Genomic DNA, 18,614 nt, shown 5'->3' with positions numbered 1-18,614 from the left:
CTTTTTATCTTTATAGACAGATATACACATACATTTATATGTAATATATATATATATATATATATATATATATATATATATATATATATATATATATATATATATATATGTGTGTATGTATGTATGTATGTATATATATACACACATGTATATATATATATATATATATATATATATATATATATATATATATATATATATATATACACACATACATACACATCATAATAATGCTTTGAATATCTTTGCATATCAAATATCATGAAACGTCGACGAAAAATATAACCACAGTCCTTGTAATAGAATAAAAAAAATTTGATATTAGATATTTCTACTAAACTTATGAAACCTAATTTTATATATATATATAAATATATATATATATATATATATATATATATATATATATATATATATATATATATATAAATTATGTATATATATATAACTTGAAAATATTCTTATGATTGGATGTACATAAAGTCATATATATCGTTTCTCCAAAGTTTTCCTGATTTTGCAAAATGCAGAGATGCTATTCCCTTCAATCTAGAGTTCATTAACGACCTTTCTTTACGGTGACCCCGTCTGGCCTGTAAACGCACTAAAAAAATTAAATGCTTTTCTCAAAGATGGTTCAAATGCCCTTCTTTCATTAAACGCAATGGTCGACGGAATGAATTTACATGCAACTCATAATAAGATTCTGCATGATTACAGCGAGAAAATGAAAGGGCGAAGGAACATGCAAAGCGACAGATTTGACCTTGAAAGGGGAAAGATGATTGGACTCTTCCAAAAATGATGGAAGGGGGGCGAGATTTTCAGTCACGAATTCTTTGATGATAATACGAGAACCAGTCAGACCAACAATATAAAAATTCCGTACGTAATCACCTTGTCGACATACGATTTAGGCTACAAGGCAGAAATGCGTATTTTAATCCCCTGCTATCATGCAACCACAATTCCTGAAAAATGCTAGAATGCAATCTTTTCATGTATTTATCATGCACGAATTTGTACTGGGCTCCATCGCAACACCGCTAATACTTTACAAAATCTATATTTTTAACGTTAAAATAATCGACCAAGTACTGGGCTCCATCACATTACCGCTAATACTTTACAAACTCTACATTTTAACGCTAAAATAATCGACTAAGTACTGCGCTCCATCGCAATACCGCTAATACTTTACAAATTCTACATTTTTAACGTTAAGATAATCGACTAAATACACACGCAATCCTTATTCCACCGATTCATTCGCAAGGTTCTTTACACAGTTATTCAATTTCAGCGAAGGTAATGCAGATATGATTTCTTGATAGTCAAGTGTCATTTTTTGCACAATATCAAGCTGCAACTTTATAAATCAATTAAAAGTTAAACCATTTTTTTTTTGCAGCAAGGAGAACACTAACCATGTTGTTTTTGTTGTTTCTGATTGAGCTGGCTCTATGACAGCACGGGCTCTTGCTTGATGTCAAGCTGCAACTTCATAAATCAATTAAAAGTTAAACCATTTTTTTTTTTGCAGCAAGAACACAAACCATGTTTTTGTTGTTTCTGATTGAGCCGACTCTACGACAGCACGGGCTCTTGCTCACAGAGCAGCCCGTAAAACACTGGGCAGGATGGAGGATGATAAATAAAACAAGGACACGATGAAAATATATCATATAGGGGTAAGCACGTACCCGTATACATGATGACAAACATTAACAAAAGACAATAACGAAATGGCGGCCAAGAGAAGAGTAGTTAACACAATAACAACAGTCACACTAATAAAGAGAGAGGACAATAAAAGAGAAGTGATTTGAAGTTTATTTTACTGTAAAAAAAGGTCTTTGCAAAGGCGGCGTCATAACAAATAGGAAATAACAGCGTAACAGCGAGCAAGCGCACTAAAAACTGACGGGGCTTGCAATGCCATCTTGAAATATTACATTGCAAACCTATCTTCCAATATCGTAATTCGATCTCTCAACTGATTTACAAAGTCATGTACGGATACGCATGCATAACAAGAATGTTCCTATTATATAGAAATTTGGCTTCAATTACAAATAATCTGTAATCAAGCGATAAAAATGGAATGGGCTGAGGCTTCGAAGCATAAAAGGTACAACAAGTAACACATACCCTGTATATATCAAGAGAGAAAACGATTAGTAATGATATATATAACAATAATTACAAAAATGGTTAGTAGTCATACATAGCAATAACTAACTTCAAGAGAGCAAAATGAATGGACTAAGAGAATGGATTGTCTTAGAAAAACTCTAATAAAATCCTTGGCACTACAAAAGACAAGTAAGGATCTAAATTGAGAAAACTGGATATTCTTATAAAAATATAAATTTCTTATGATACTTTGATTAAAGCTAACGGGTACTGATAATCTACACTATGAATAAATGGACAGGTTCTTAAAACTGAAACGCGGCATTATTATTCGTCACACTTGCCAAGGGCACGGGCATTGCAAACTTAGCTGGGTTTAAATGGAAGTGCCAATACCTTCAATGCGAAAATCAAGCAGGTCAAGAAACCAGCTTTTTCAGACTTTTCCCTAAGTAACAAACCTTTATAATCTCTTAGGTATGGTTCCACTTTCGGATATCTATTTTGTTTGAGAAACGTAAGGTTACCTGTGATATTCAATAAGGACATTTTTCCTTCAATCACAATGCAACAGGAAAATAAAAATTCCTTTTGTACTTGTCATCTAAGATTAGTCAGAATGCCGCTTCGTAAAACTTTAAAAACTTTGATTCAAAACTTCCATTACTTTGGTGCACCAACCGACGACCTGAGAACCTTAAAGATCTCTTGGCCATAGGTGGTGGCAGTCTCCTTGGACATTTTTTGGGTGTAATAATCCAGAGAATAGGATAACTTCCCTCGAAAGGTATGGATCGTGTGTTGGCAGAGAGTCGACATGAAATGGCAGGAGACGGATCTCATGACCTTGGAGGCCTCAACGACGGGACCAGTGCCTGGGAAGACGGCCGACAGGTCGCCCATATTAGTGACGCAGTAATGGTTGTCATTCGTGGAAGGCAATCGGAAGTGGTTTAAGAAAGAGTTGGCCACGATGACCAGCTTCAAACGTTCGCTCATGGGCTGGACTATGAGCGGGTGACGCGCCTTGTTTAACTGATGCAGAATGGTGGCATGGACCAGCCTGGCACAGTCCCAGAAGCATTGGAAGTGCTCCCTTTTGACGACGAAGCTCACGTCCAGCATCGAGATGTGACAGCCGAATGTGTCTGGCTTGCTTGTCCTTAGGCCAGTAGCGCCTCATGTTGATGGCCTGGAGGGAGTTCACGGGAGAGGACTTGATAGAGGGGTCCTTGGCTACGATCATGTTGTACAGGGCTAAATTAGCAGCTGTGATGAAAGCCGAATTGAGCGTCACCCTCTCCTCCCTGCACCGCCGGAGAAGCTTTTCGGTCGTCGTTTCATCTAGCTCGTGGTGGAGAACATGGGTCGCAGCGGACCGACGCCTCGTCATGCGGTAATGTCGAGTGAAATTCCTGACGAAGGCGCCGTAGCACAGCATGCCTTTGTAGAACCTTCGCACGAAGATGAGGAACATGTGCCACCTGCTGGAAACAGAATCGGCAAGTCTGTCGTGCAAGGGCTCGGCGAAATAGCCCTCTTGCTTCATGTCAACGTCTCTCCCCTCCAACATGCAGTTCAAGACCTCCAGAAAGACTCTGCAGAACTTCATGTTGGTGGTGCCGTCGGTGACATTGTGGTGGAACCCAAAGACGCACACGTATCTGTGCTTCGCTTGCTGGCTGCTGCTACTGGCGGGGTCCTTTCCTTCCTCGGGGTCGAGCGTAATGAAACGGGTGAACCACAGGGGCCCTTCCTCCATCCGGTACCGCCGCTTGAGGAGGTCTTCCACGGTGGCATTGATGCTGCTCGTGATCAGTTCTTCGACGTCCACTTTCTCCGTCTCCATCTCCCTCCACCAGCGGTCTCCTCGATGATGGCCTAAGGCCAAGCGGAGGTGAGGCATCTTCCTGGGGGTGTGAACATTTCATTATTAATATGATTATTCATATGATGTCACTGGAACAAATGTTACTTACTGCTAAAAGTATAACTGAACCAACACTGGCACGCAAACACAAGTATTACCAGCACACAGCCATTTACCACAATATATGCATGCTCTTATAAACAAAAAAATTTAGCAGTTACTCTTCATTCTTTCTTTGAATGTAGAGTGAAAAATTACATTTACAAAGCACTTCCACAACTTCAAGGTCACAACATTCAAGGTTGTTTTCTCCGTATGACTTTTCGTTTATTTATTTTTTACTTCTGTTCCTCACTTAACTTATTCTTTGTGCAGTCTCCATTCAGCAAATGGCATTCAGATGACTCATGGAACTCAAGCGTTTTATATTTCTTCAACGTAATACCTTCGCATAAATCTCCATGAATCAAATATGGCTTTAAACATTTATACTGCACAGAGCCTGCAAGACTTCATGCTGCACTTAGTTCCGACAGCTTTTTCCTACTTCTTCTTTCCACACCCGCACTCAACTCGTACACTCACACACACACCCACACACACACGTACACACACAAAATATTTATATCTAAATTATATGTATGTATGTATGTATGTATGTATGTATGCTATGGTTCACTGTCATGGCTACCTCATAATAATTTTAATTACACCATTCGTAACACTACACCAATGCATTTACAAGTAATGGCTATACTCCGATTTACAACATCTCTTGACAAGAGGAACTCTCGAACAGTGACCAGAAAATTTTGCAACCTACAAAACATGACGTCGGAAATATCTCAATTCTGCTCCGCAATGCATAAAAGCAATACATGAAAGCATTCGTCAGCGGATATCTCTATGACACATGGCGGCACACTGAGCTACAGCATGCACGTAAAATGAAAATGTGTACAATACATTACAAGATCTCTGAGTATCGTAACTTTAACAATGCAATGATGTATATAAATCTTCGTCACTATCTGCATAACGCCATGGGAGGGAGGGAGGGATAGAGGCAGGGGGGAATCCAGTAATACTCACAGAGCTTTTATTTTTCCTCTCTGAAGTAACAAGTTACATAGATTATGCCAATTAGCACTATTTACTGCCTTCCAGGTCCCTGAAAACTATTTGAATTATACCTTTTTCCAAAATACTACATCGTTAAATATACAAATAAAAAAACACACGATAATCACCAAATTAGTATTCCTCTTTTAACATTTATATTTGTGGTATTTCCACCCATTAATTTCTTAACCTTTCTTAGCTAAATAAATGTTACCAAATTGCCTGCATCCTCTGTAAAATGCACCGAGAGTCATTTGCATTACACGCAAGCTTACGTCATCTTCTTGAGCAAATCTAGACTTCCTCGATACAGGAAAATGCTTGGAACTTTTCAAACAGTATTCAATTATCTCGCAGTTCGTTCTCATTCCGACAATTTCATCATTACCTGACAATTCAATCTTTATATAAAATAATGAATTATTCTGGTTAAAATATGAAAATAAAATGAGGAAATAAAACACGTTCGTACTGCGCATCTTCAGAAAGCATGAATGCGGCACTACAAGCAAACTCCTATAAAAAAAAAACCGAACCCATTACGTCACTGAAATAGGACCTTCAACTGCACTCATCAGGATTCCGCTTTGATCCGGTTACGGCCCATAAGAACTCGCATTCCGGCTCCTTCAGGCAAGTAAAAACACGACGCCTCCAGAATGAAAATATATATATATATATATATAACCTTGGTACCTGAAAGACTGCAATTTTGTAACAGTGTTCCATTTTGCACGTTTAATTTGTGTTGGTATCTGCTCTGACCGGAAACGAATCACGTTCCTACCAAATAAAAGAAAGCAGATACACTTCCGAGAGCAAAACCCTTTCTTTCTTGAGCAAGGACCAAAAATAGCCTTTTGTTTTGATGCTTTTGGACTCTCAACTGAGTATTCGAGAATACAACTCTCGTGTATGTTTTTTTTTTTTGTGTATTCAATGATATAGTATTTTCGAAAAAGGAATAATTCAAATAGTTTTCAAGGACCTGGAAGGCAATAAATAGTGCGCATTGGCATAATCGTTGTAACTTTTGTCTCGATGCTTTTGGACTCTCAACAGAGCATTCGAGCATACAGCTCTCGTGAGAAAACAACCACTAACCGTTTGAGTATTTTTTTTTAATGCAATATATTTGTACTGGCGTACATTTCAAATCTAAATAAAGGACGGAAATGGCGCAGACGTCTTCATCTTAAAAAGAAAAAATTAAACAGTGGGCTGCGGTGGATGGAACAAACGTACTCGACTGGAAATATGATGTTCTCAAGTTGATTCTCAACGTCTGAAATCATATAAATCTTTCTGCATGTCTGACATAAATTCCTTGTTCTAATGCCTATGCTTTTCAATGAAACTTCTTTACTTTTTCAAAAGAACCCCAGGCTTTATCTCTATTTTTTTTTTATCTACTGACTTCTTCCAATAATAATGTGATGTGCCTTTTGTTCCAGTGACGTTGATGGGGAACTCAGAAGGCCACAATGCCCTCTGGAAATAACTAATAGATTACCAACCAGGTAGATGCCTTGGCGAGGGCGTTTCCTTTCAGCAGAGAGAGAGAGAGAGAGAGAGAGAGAGAGAGAGAGAGAGAGAGAGAGAGAGACTGTAACATATTACGAGACAGAGCGTCAACCGGATACGATCAGCCACTATACAGCCTCACCCTCAAACTATATCAGCTCTGAATCTTTCCTTTTCTAAACAAAATGAAACCAAAGACCACTTTATAGGTGTAATGTCACATGCAAAATACTGGTCGCTTTAATAAATAAGAAATCGTTTGTCCTTACTTTATCTTACATGGTAGCAATAGTTACGATGATTTGGAAGAACATTGTTTTTTTAATTTTTTTTAAGACAAAAAGAGTGCTCCATAGTATTTCAAACCTTTTGTATTCCCTTCCTCATTCTTCCTATCTAAATTCTATCCTTCAGGTGATGACGCAGTCTTTTCCCTAGCCCATTTACTTCATTTCCATTGACATGAGTGAGATGAAGGCATTCGGCTGTCTGTCTCACCGGCCATTCAATAAGAAAACAAAAGGGGGGGGGTTTCGAAAAACCTGGACCAGAGTTAGAAAAACTTTACCCTACAATGACACAATGAAAAGGACACTCGGCGGTTTTCAAATCACGTTCAAGTCAGCATAATAAATGTCTTTGCGTATATTCTTCATAAACAGTTACACACGCGGAGTGACGATATTCATTCCCAAGGCGCAGACAGTCTTAACGGACATGTTCTCAAGTCACGGGACCTTCTTTTTTTTTTTTTTTTTTTATATATATGAAAATCCGGATTGACCGATCGCACGTCACAACACAGCTCCTTCTGTCCTTACAAAAACGGGTTTTCCCCAGTGATATTTGAGAACATGACTTTTGCATTTTACTACAAGGTGCCTTTAGGAGGAAAAGGTGGCAGGGTGAGGGGGGGGGGTGTTAGTGTTGTCTACAAACGCAGTAAAATAAGAGCAGACACCTGTGGTTTACTTTGGGAAATGCTGGCGTACAATCAGAAAAGAACATATGGCATTAATTCAAAGTAAATTGGTGTGAATGCATACATATTACTATGTAATTTCCAACTCTGGTTTTCCTACGTATAAAAAATGAGAGGAAATAAACCGTTACTTGGATGGGTTAGTGGAAATAACAGACTTAGAAGACCTTGTCACGTGGAGAGAATGGGGTTAAAATAGGGTCTAAACCGGATGTCTTTGAAGGAATGAGCAGACCTAGAATTTGCTGCTGGTATGCATTCACGGGCCTCAATCAAAATAGCGAGTTATCTGTCATTTTATGTGGCTAATAGTTTTCCAAGGAAAATTGACCCCCAAGGACTTTTGTACGCAGCCTTGTAGGAATAGCAGTTATCTAAGATACTTCCTGCGCTCCCAACCCCACTTTTTTTATAAACCCTTGGAAAATCCAATCCATTCCCTCTATAATCCGTTTTGGCAATTTTGCATTTAAACCAGTTAAATTTTTCAATGCAATCTCGAAGACTACAACATCACGAACACTTAATACAATATTATCAGCTATTTCTCCTCTTCGTACCACTTCTAAATTTCGAAATATAAAAAAATACGACTACGAAAAGGCAGAATGCAATAACCAAATGAAAAGTCATTTGAATCCGCCTTTCAATTCTGCCTATAAAGAAATACATGCTGCTAAGGCTTCTTGCCTGGTGTAAATCACCCGTTGTCGCCTTCGGTTCACAAGAAGACACACCACTTGCTTGGCAAGTTCCTGATCATCGGGAAACCAAGACACTGTCACTGGTTATCAATCTTCCATCTGCGGTTTACCAAGGTCAAGCCAAAGGGAAATACCTTGCCCCAAGCATAAATTATCCTAGAACACGTGCACTTACACATATACACAAATATAACTGCACTGAAAGTCCACTTTAATACATGAATGCATATATTTTAAGTTATACGGTGCTTCACACAAGAGGGAATGGCTTGTCTTGCTTATGACAAAAAATCTTTTCAAATGAGTCTGCTAACCGCCCTGCCCTTTCCCATTGCTACCCACCGTAGTCGACTCTCAACTTAGTACATATTTCACGCCTTCGTTCAACAGACGCTCGGTGGATTTTTCATTAAGGATCCCTACCGTGCTGTGATTTGATGGTAACCACTGGACCATCTACATATTTTCTCTTTTAACATCTGAGTTATTTCTCTTATCAGCGGGTGGCTCTAGCGATAATACAACACAATAGTCGCTGACACTTACATTCCTCAACCGCGGAAACATGGATGAAACCCATGCACTTGAAAACTTCCATGACTGTTGCCAATCAAGCCCTCTATACACAGCACCATGCACCTCTAACACATACTCCAGCGCTTGCAGGACGTTAAGGCTTCTGTTCTAACATCTACCTCGCATGCTGTCAATCCACCACTCGCTGGGTATTTCAAACCTCCTCCCTCCAAAAATGTCTAAATTATAAAGTCTCTAACATATTTTTTTCATATGACTTCATTCAGCCTTTGAGCGATGGTAACTTTTTTTTTTTTACCGATTCTACATATCTTCCCATTTCTTCCCTCATTCAGTGTTCTTGTGCCACATATACTACGGAGACGACTCGTCACAACAGCTTCTTATATATATGTATATATATATATATATATATATATATATATATATATATATATATATATATATATATATATATATATATATATGTATAGGCCTATATATGTATGTATATTACTTATTGTGTATTTTTTTGGCATTCAACATCCACACTTCACGTCCATAAAGGAAAGTTTAATTATCATTTCTTTCATATATTCTCATACTGGTTTCAATAAACTCTCGAAGTCTACTGTGGGTGTTTTTGTCACCATTTCACCTTCTGTTATACCTAATTCCCCATGCCTATACGACATAAACTGACTTCTCATATCACACTGTCAATAAGACAATAAATAAACAGCCTTGGAAGCATTGCACATCCTAAGTTTTTCCAGCTAGGTATAACAAATAACACTCATAACAACCATTTGATACACACACACACACACACACACACAATGCATCGTCTGAATCCCTATCAATCCCCTGGTTATATGTTGTAGTTTTCATTCAAAATCTCACCCTACAATTCTTGCAGTGACCTTTATAACCTTTATCTCTATACAGCGGATCTATATTCCTTTCGCTATCCCTTAGGAACCTTCCTCTCACGCAATCAAGTCTTGCAAACTTTGGTTAGCCAATCACACTATCATTACCCTACTGCAACTTCCCCCTGGTAATCATAACATCTGGTGTTTGTCCATTCCTGGAGCCCTTCGTTGGGTGAGTCGGTAGAGCTTCGGACTGTCACTCGATGGGCCGGAGTTCAATTCCCCCGGGCCGGCTGATGAAGAGTTAGAGGAATTTATTTCTGGTGATAGAAGTTCATTCCTCGCTATAATGTGGTTCGGGTTCCACAATAAGCTGTAGGTCCCGTTGCTAAGTAACCAATTGGTTCTTAGCCACGTAAAATAAGTCTAATCCTTCGGGCCAGCCCTCTCTAGGAGAGCTGTTAATCAGCTCAGTTGTCTGGTAAAACTAATGTATATTTAACTTTTTCCATTCTTGAACCCCCAGCTACCTTCTTCACGTCCACAAGCACTCTCAAACTTAAACTAACCCTTTCTACTCTTGCTCCATTCCGCTCTGCTTCTCCGCTTTCTTGAAGAGCTAACAAATCATCTCCACCGACCCAACATTGCATTCACTACAAAAATCATCTCTCCGTTTAAATCTCCTATTCTGGGATTTACATGTTCGTTAACCTATCTCTGATCTGACTTCCCTGTGGAACAAATCTGATTCTCCCTAAAGTGCTTGTTTACCTCTTTTTATTTTCTATTAATTGCATTCCGTTTTTTCTCAGTATTTTCTTGACTACCTTATCCGTTCCTATTAATCTTTTCATTTTCAAGAGTCATGTGGTTTATGATTCGGTCTCACTTTTAGTGTATATTTTTATATCATTTACTCCGTTAACTACTGTTTATTGGGTTTTCATCTTTAATTGCATTTTCAAGTCCATTTAGCGTACTGCATTTTGTTTTCTGGGATCAATGGTTTCCCATAAGCTTGGTTTGTCTCCATGATAAATGTTGAAGCCTTTCTGAATGTACATATAAATAAATAAACACACATATATAAATAAATAATATATATATATATATATATATATATATATATATATATATATATATATATATATATATATATATATATATATATATATAAATATATATATATATAAAGAAACCTGCAAACGCTCCACTGTTGAAAATTATGGACGTGGTATTTCCAAGCAATAAAAGCACAGCCGTAAAAAATACGAGATGCTTGTGCCTGCAGTTTAACAAGAATAAATCGCAATCGATACAGGAAAATCGAGAATGACAAGACTTGCTCTGTCATGCCCTCCGAAGACTGCGCAACAGAGGCTGGAAGGCTTACCAGAGGTCGACTCAGGACACAAGGCGACCTTATTTTCGACCTGCATTCCGAGCAGAAGACGACTAATGCCTTTGGAGGCTTGCAATAGTCGCCTCTCCTTTGGATATTCCAAGTTCAAGGTACGCTGAGATCCGCCTGAGCAAAACTGGAATGACGCATCAGTTTCCTCCTTTTTTTTTTTTTTTTTTTTTTTTTAAGACATTAAGTAGAGTAGGCATAACCACCCAACAAGGTTCATTGACTTCTAGCCAGTGGCGGAGAGAGAGAGAGAGAGAGAGAGAGAGAGAGAGAGAGAGAGAGAGAGAGAGAGAGAGAGAGTGAGTATTCCCGTACTGGTTTTTTATAAGTAAAAGAAGGGCCCGCTGCGTCTTCCCGAAGCTGCTGCCTTATATTCTTGAACGTTCTGGAATCTTGATCATTTCCTTAAGAGGCATACAGAGCTTCTCAAAGTCTCCAGTGACGGAAATGACACATACTGAGTATCAAGGATATACTTTTTCATATCGTGTAACTTTATTTTCTTCCTGGTATGACACAAAACACTAATCAAAGACATTAAAAAAAATCGAATTTCCCAAGTGAATTTGGTTAGCTGGTAATCCTGAACAATAAAAAAAATAAACATGCAGAAACAGATGTCAGAATGAATCGTTCTAAATACCCGCAAACGTTCAACCAGTGACATTCCCGTTCTTTTTTTTTAATATTCAACTAACTACTAAGTACAATATATATATATACAGTATACACCTAAGAATTCCTCACTCTTCTTCTCCAATGAAGTGAAAATAATAGCCTCCCATATTCGTTTCTAAGTCACTTTCCAAAATAACACGACCATTATCTAATTCTCGAATGAATGCTGACCATGAATGAATGAATGAATGAATGAATGAATGAAAGCACGAGGGGTTCCAGTGCATGTTACTGCTTAAGGTGTGCGTTAACTTGGCGGCCTCTGTGGGATCGAATGTTTAACATGGTCTCTCTTCCAAACCAAGGACTATCACACTTGGGACCTTTAATCATACTTTCTCCCATAATTTTAAATACTCTCTGGACATCATTCAACATCATACCGTCAAATACTTTCACTCAAGATAATTAACTGGCCATAATATCATTAGGAGCAACGAAAACGACTAATATATTAACTATATATAGAAAAACTGGTCATATTCCTTGATCAGTGCTTTAGATGTTAAACAGTATACCTGTACATGATAGAAGCGGCTTGTTTGATGTAGGTGAATGGGACTGGCCTCTTGGAATTCAACCAGACAGCGTAGATGGTGCTCATACATCCATACTCATGCGCTTTGGACATGAATCTCTCGGCGTACCCCAAGGGCCTGACCCATCTCCCTCGAGATTTCTGAGAGCCGATGGGCGTTGGGGGAGGCAACTTCACGTACGGGGGCGAACACACGAGTCTGGACGCCTTTGGGTATGGAGGTTCTTTTTCTTGGTTGATCTCTAAGTTTTGGGTCGGAACCGAGGGCGTGTTGTCTCTGTGATCCAACATGCCCAAGGCTGAGTCGTAAGCGGGGTCCTTGGCATTGAGGAAAAGGTCTATGGAATTTGCCAAGAAGCTGTCGATCGTGGGAGGTGCTTTACTCGAGTTCTCATTCCAGTTCTGAGGCAAGACAAAGTGACTGGCGTCGCTAACAGAATGGTATGAGTTCTTGCCATTAGGAAAGTCTTGCGATGGGAAAGCGCACAGGTCACCGTTGGGTATTTTGAAAGGATTTGTTTGATGCTTTAAGGGCGTCAACTCCGAATGTTTTGGGAAGTTTGACAGACAGACAGGAAAGTTCGTGAGCAATGGAGGAACGGGAGGACATAGGGTGTGGTTTTGCTGAACGAAGGTGGCTCTCGATTCGTTCTGCTTGCCCGTCGTAGGATTTGGAAAGGGCACGGGCAAAGGGCAAGGGTCGGAAGGATACAGTTCCTTTTGACTCAACGGAAAGAAAGGAAACGAAGAAAGGTGGTCGCTGTACTCCTTCACGTGCGCTGAAACGGCATCCCCTGAAAGAAATAAAAGTAAATTTCAGAAATATTGTTTGCCATTTCCTAAAAAAAAAAAAAAAAAAAAAAAAAAAAAAAAAAAAAAAAACCACTCAAAAAAAAAAAAAAAAAATTTTTTCAAAGCGTATGAAAGTGGCGTTGGGGTTTTTCACTTTCACACAGAAAACACTTGACACATTGGCTCCCATTCAAGAGCTAGTGTCAGTTACACTGCAACATCTGTATGTTTATACAGAAAATTATCATAGGGTAACCTATGATAAATCACTTAAGAACACGCTGTAGGTGTAGAAAATTGTTCTATGTATATATATATATATATATATATATATATATATATATATATATATATATATATATATATATATATATATATATATATATATATATATATATATATATATATATATATATATATATATATATATATATATATATAATGCAGGATATAGGTAGGCGACCGCGGAAAAACTATTTCAAAATACACAACATTACGATAAGCTAGTTCGAGATAGTGGGCCACACCCAATAATCAAGATGATTGTAACTTCTGTTACGCATCAGTTCAAAGCTACCTTACATTCAGCCTTAAAATGCCTCAGCACTGTAAAACGAACGGAATTCTAGTAAAAAATAATAAAGTAAAATTAATTTCCAAATAACTGCCTTTAAATTTGTACATGAACTTGTCCCCAATCACACCCTAAGAAGAAAAAATATAAAGACGTCTGAGAGAGAGAGAGAGAGAGAGAGAGAGAGAGAGAGAGAGAGAGAGAGAGAGAGAGAGAGAGAGAGAGAGCTGGGAAAATCTACTTCCTCCGACCTTCCTACCAGGAGCCAAAATCCCATCGCCCTCTCCAGTCACCGGATATCTCGCTACGTCCTACGGGAGCCGTGACGTCACAGGGCCATCAAGGCTGGGCAAAACCCGACGACTAAATTATATGTAAATCCAGCGCAGGAAGGTAATACATATTCTGGGTGGAGTAGAGAGAGAGAGAGAGAGAGAGAGAGAGAGAGAGAGAGAGAGAGAGAGAGAGAGAGAGAGAGGAAATCAGGAAAATACAAAAACAGAACGTTAACTGAGAATACAATGACCAATTAGATAATAACATTTATGAAAAAGTGTATTAAATAAAACACAAAAATATTTCCCATATAAATGGATTCGACTGGAAAAGCAAGACCAGTGACAAAACTCAAAACAACAAAAATGTAAACAAAGATTTTGTCCTCTTTAAAGTACTCCTGTCTAAACAAAATGTATTTCTGCGTCTTGTAATAGCGCCCCATGCATTTGCATAGCGCAGACTAAGAACTGTTTTGCAACTAACTGATCGACTGATTGAAAGAAAATGTCGTCAAGATTTTTGATGATCTAATCAATCGTCGATAGAAAGAATTATTAAGTCGTTCGAGCCCATTTTCATGATTAAGAGAGATATCACAAGATTAAGTCGATCTTTTGTGGCTGACACACACACACATTATACATACATATATATATATATATATATATATATATATATATATATATATATATATATATATATATATATATATATATATATATATATATATATCATCAACCTGCACGACGTTCTCTATCAATCAATGAATCAGTTGTAAAGCAATTCTTAGCCCGAGATATTCAAGTGAATAAAGCGCATTTACAAAAAGTACAAATAAATATACAATAAAATGAATAATAACATGAATAAGACACCCGAGAGAAGCCCGGACCTTACACATCAAAACAAACGACAAATACACCAACGATTATCTCGTAACTGCTGACGCCGGAAATGGAACGCATCTGGGCAGCTTCCGCAACTAATGCTGCACGCGGGCATCGCCAAACAAGATTTGGACGTGTCCCAAGTACGGAGACATCAGTATCACCTCGTGGGGGCTTTTGGGTAAGTGAGATCTCTCCTTCTGCACGTCTTTAGAAAACTTAATTAATGGAAATCCTCCTGCTTTTTTTTTTTTTCAAGTTCAGCATGCCCTTTGTAATACGGCAATCACCTGGACTGCATTACGAAGTATGTTTTTTATTTTTATTTTTTTTAGAGCAGCGAATTATTTAAACGGGATGTTAGATAAGGAAGAGTTTAACTAATGCTTAATATTCAATCCTTCTAAATTTTAGTTTACTATCAAAACAGTTGAGCTACCAGAATAAAAAAAAAAAAACACCTTACTACTTTCTAAAAGACACTTCTTGGAAAATACTAATACGCAGTAAGGAGAAAAATGCTGTTGTACAGTAAAGAAAATTTAATTTTCTTCACTGAATTATAACTTTAAAATACTCCGTCGAATAAAATATTGCTAATTTACTTCCTTGGCTGTTCGTCAAAAGGTTGCAACGCCCTTGGGAATCGCATACACGGCCTGTATCTACAAAAAGGGTGTATGGAAGTCAAGGTCTCCGAACAATTTATCGTTTTCAAGTGTAGTACATCATCTGACTCAATGCTTTCCTAAGGTGGGTAAACTAGAATCTAACTGATGTTTGCATGAATAACAAGGCAGTTATGGTTTGAGTTACATGTGTACGGCAAAAAATAAAAAACCATACCTATTCTACTAACCATTAAAATTGGAAGTTTGTTTTTTTATTTCCCTTTAAGTTTCACTGCTTTTTTTAACCTATGAATGATATGAACACCTACATTAACGCCAATTAAGCAGGTGTCGAAAGCGGTACTGCCGGTACTACCAAGGCTCTCTCTCTCTCTCTCTCTCTCTCTCTCTCTCTCTCTCTCTCTCTCTCTCTCTGGTGGGGGAAGGGCAGAGGTTTAGATATTTTAACTTTCTGTACTTACATCAGCTAACACTCAAGAAAATCTGTATCATATTCAAAAATGATTTAATCAATCATTTCCTTTTCATTTCAAGTGGCTAAACTGGGTGCCTGAAAACGGACCAGCACTGAGCTAAATGTTTTTTTTTTTTACTGTTGTTTTCCACATTACAGCAAGCGACCACATTCTACGTACCATAAAGAATAAGAACTGTAGAACACTCTGGGGTGAAAAAAAAAAAAAAAATCCTTACATTTGCCCATCTTTTTCCCAATTACAAAACACATCCTTGGCAAGTGGTTCATCCCCTTACGATTCACATCAAGCATCAATGTCAGTGTGTCTTTGGGAGTAGGACATCAAATGCACGCAAGACAAAGAGCATCGTAACCATTTCATGGAAAAAAAATGACATTTAGACCGCGCATCTAGTGACAGGCACAAAGGATGACTCTCTCTCTCTCTCTCTCTCTCTCTCTCTGTGTGTGCGTCGAAGATTCTGGTTATTATGACGCTAGTCAACTCTTCGTAATTCTCTCTCTCTCTCTCTCTCTCTCTCTCTCTCTCTCTCTCTCTCTCTCTCTCTCTCTCTCATGGAAGATTTCGGAACTCTTATAAAATAACAATAGGCAAAAGACGAGAGCACATGGGAAGTTAAGATGTAAATTCAATCCCGCTGACACTTCCTTAAGAGGCACAAATCTATTCCCCTGCTCTGGAATTCTCTTGTTGCCTCCGTTATCCCTGTCCTAAAACCATACTGCTACGAATCTACGGGATTTTCGGCTATTTCTGTCTCTTTTCTCCCCTCGTTTCACTGGTCTCTGCCTTAAAAAAAAATCATTTGTGCACTTAAATTTTTTTTAAAACAAGGAGGTCAAGGTGATACCTGAATCTAATAATAATAAGGACACTTATCATCATTACACAACAGCTAATGGTAATGTTATTGTTAATTTACTACAGGTTTTCATTAATAACTTGGTTAGTTCTGAAGATAAAACTATGAAAGACACAACTAAATGCTATAGGATGGAGAACAGACTTTCTGTCATCGGTGATAATACTGCCTAGAAGACCATGAAAAAAAAAGTTTACATTGTAGTCCAGCAAAAAAACCATTTGACCCATAACTTTCAATCAGACTTTTTTTTTTTAATTCTACATCTATGTGAATTCCGGTGCTCCAATGGCAGGAGACTTTAGTTATATTAATTTAATCGAACCTCATGTTTCCGAAATACTAAAGGGTATGGGTGTGGCGTTCTTACACATTTTCATAAATACTAAAAGAAAAATGCCCTCTGGTTATTACTATCACTGATAAAATAAACATTATCAACGAGCTCCTTTAATTTATTGTGTATGATTTTCTATTTAGCTCTATGCGTTTTGTTAAAGCTAAAACGAGACTTATGGAATATGTGTGTGTAGGTATATATTATTATAAATATGCATATATCTACATATATACATATACATATATATATATATATATATATATATATATATATATATATATATATATATATATATATATATATATATATATATATATATATATATAAATATAAAATAAATAAATAAACACCACTGTCATGTGATACTATAACCAACATCCCCCACGGTAGAAAAACGCCATCGGCAACCATATATATATCAGGTTAGTTTATCTAATAAGTTCTGCTATCGAGGCGATGGCAGTGGTACAAACCAGATACTACGTGTTGTACCTCAAGGTGAAGTCACTGGTCCCTCAGTGGAAAGAAATGCCCGAAAATGGTGGAGGTGCCTCTCTTCTCCCAAGGCAATTGTATATGCTAACAGCGTCACTTGATGGCCAGTGGCATGGCGTTTGCTGCAACACACTTTGTCAAGCATTTTATTTGTTTACGAAAAACAGCGAAAAATACACACACATATATATATATATATATATATATATATATATATATATATATATATATATATATATATATATATATATATATATATATATATATATATATATATATATATATATATATATATATATATATATATATATATATATGTTTACTGTATGTATACGGGGATTTGTAGATGGGAGCCGATATCCACTAACTTTGGTTAACACCTCACTTGCTGTCCGTGTGGGTTAAGGCGTCCACTGTAGTCCTGAGTTCTTGTCCTTCGTTGGTTCGAGCCCACGGGACGACGAACTTATTATCAACTAAAAAATTCCCCTTCGGTAACATATATGAAAATATATTATTTCCGAGGTAGAGCGAGTTGGATATTAGAGGACGTTTGCAGCTTACTGACTGAATATGAATCACGGTGATGTGATAAATATATATATATATATATATATATATATATATATATATATATATATATATATATATATATATAATAAAAAACTTTCTCTGCATACTTTAACAATAAATACTGGGTATGATGAGTATGGGTAAATGTATACTTCTGTATGCCTGTGTATTAAATAACAGAAATGAGAGGACAGCCCTGAGTTGGAACACGGAAAGCCTCAATGTAAAGTTCAATACGCGTAAACCGTCGATGTTACACACAGGAAAACTTAGTAATATGTGAATAAAACACTGCGTTTTATTAAGATGTATATATATGTGTGTGTATGTAACATTTGCACT

The 18,614-nt window shown here is 37.4% G+C and overlaps 1 protein-coding gene across 1 annotated transcript in view; it reads right to left on the bottom strand.

Moving 5' to 3' along the window:
• Positions 1 to 1,821: 1,821 nt before the first annotated feature.
• The window catches only part of LOC136832531 (uncharacterized), a 347,044-nt gene continuing 330,251 nt past the window's right edge, over positions 1,822 to 18,614 (bottom strand). Inside the window, 3 exon segments of the mRNA XM_067093459.1 lie at positions 1,822 to 3,288; positions 3,290 to 4,046; positions 12,340 to 13,153. Of these exon segments, the coding sequence (XP_066949560.1) occupies positions 2,800 to 3,288; positions 3,290 to 4,046; positions 12,340 to 13,153 (2,060 nt within the window). The 3' untranslated portion in view covers positions 1,822 to 2,799.

Source organism: Macrobrachium rosenbergii, chromosome 50 (assembly GCF_040412425.1).
Source record: "Macrobrachium rosenbergii isolate ZJJX-2024 chromosome 50, ASM4041242v1, whole genome shotgun sequence".
Lineage (NCBI taxonomy): Eukaryota > Metazoa > Arthropoda > Malacostraca > Decapoda > Palaemonidae > Macrobrachium > Macrobrachium rosenbergii.
The sequence above is the reverse complement of the archived record's forward strand: the minus strand, read 5'-3'. Positions and strand labels throughout refer to the sequence as shown.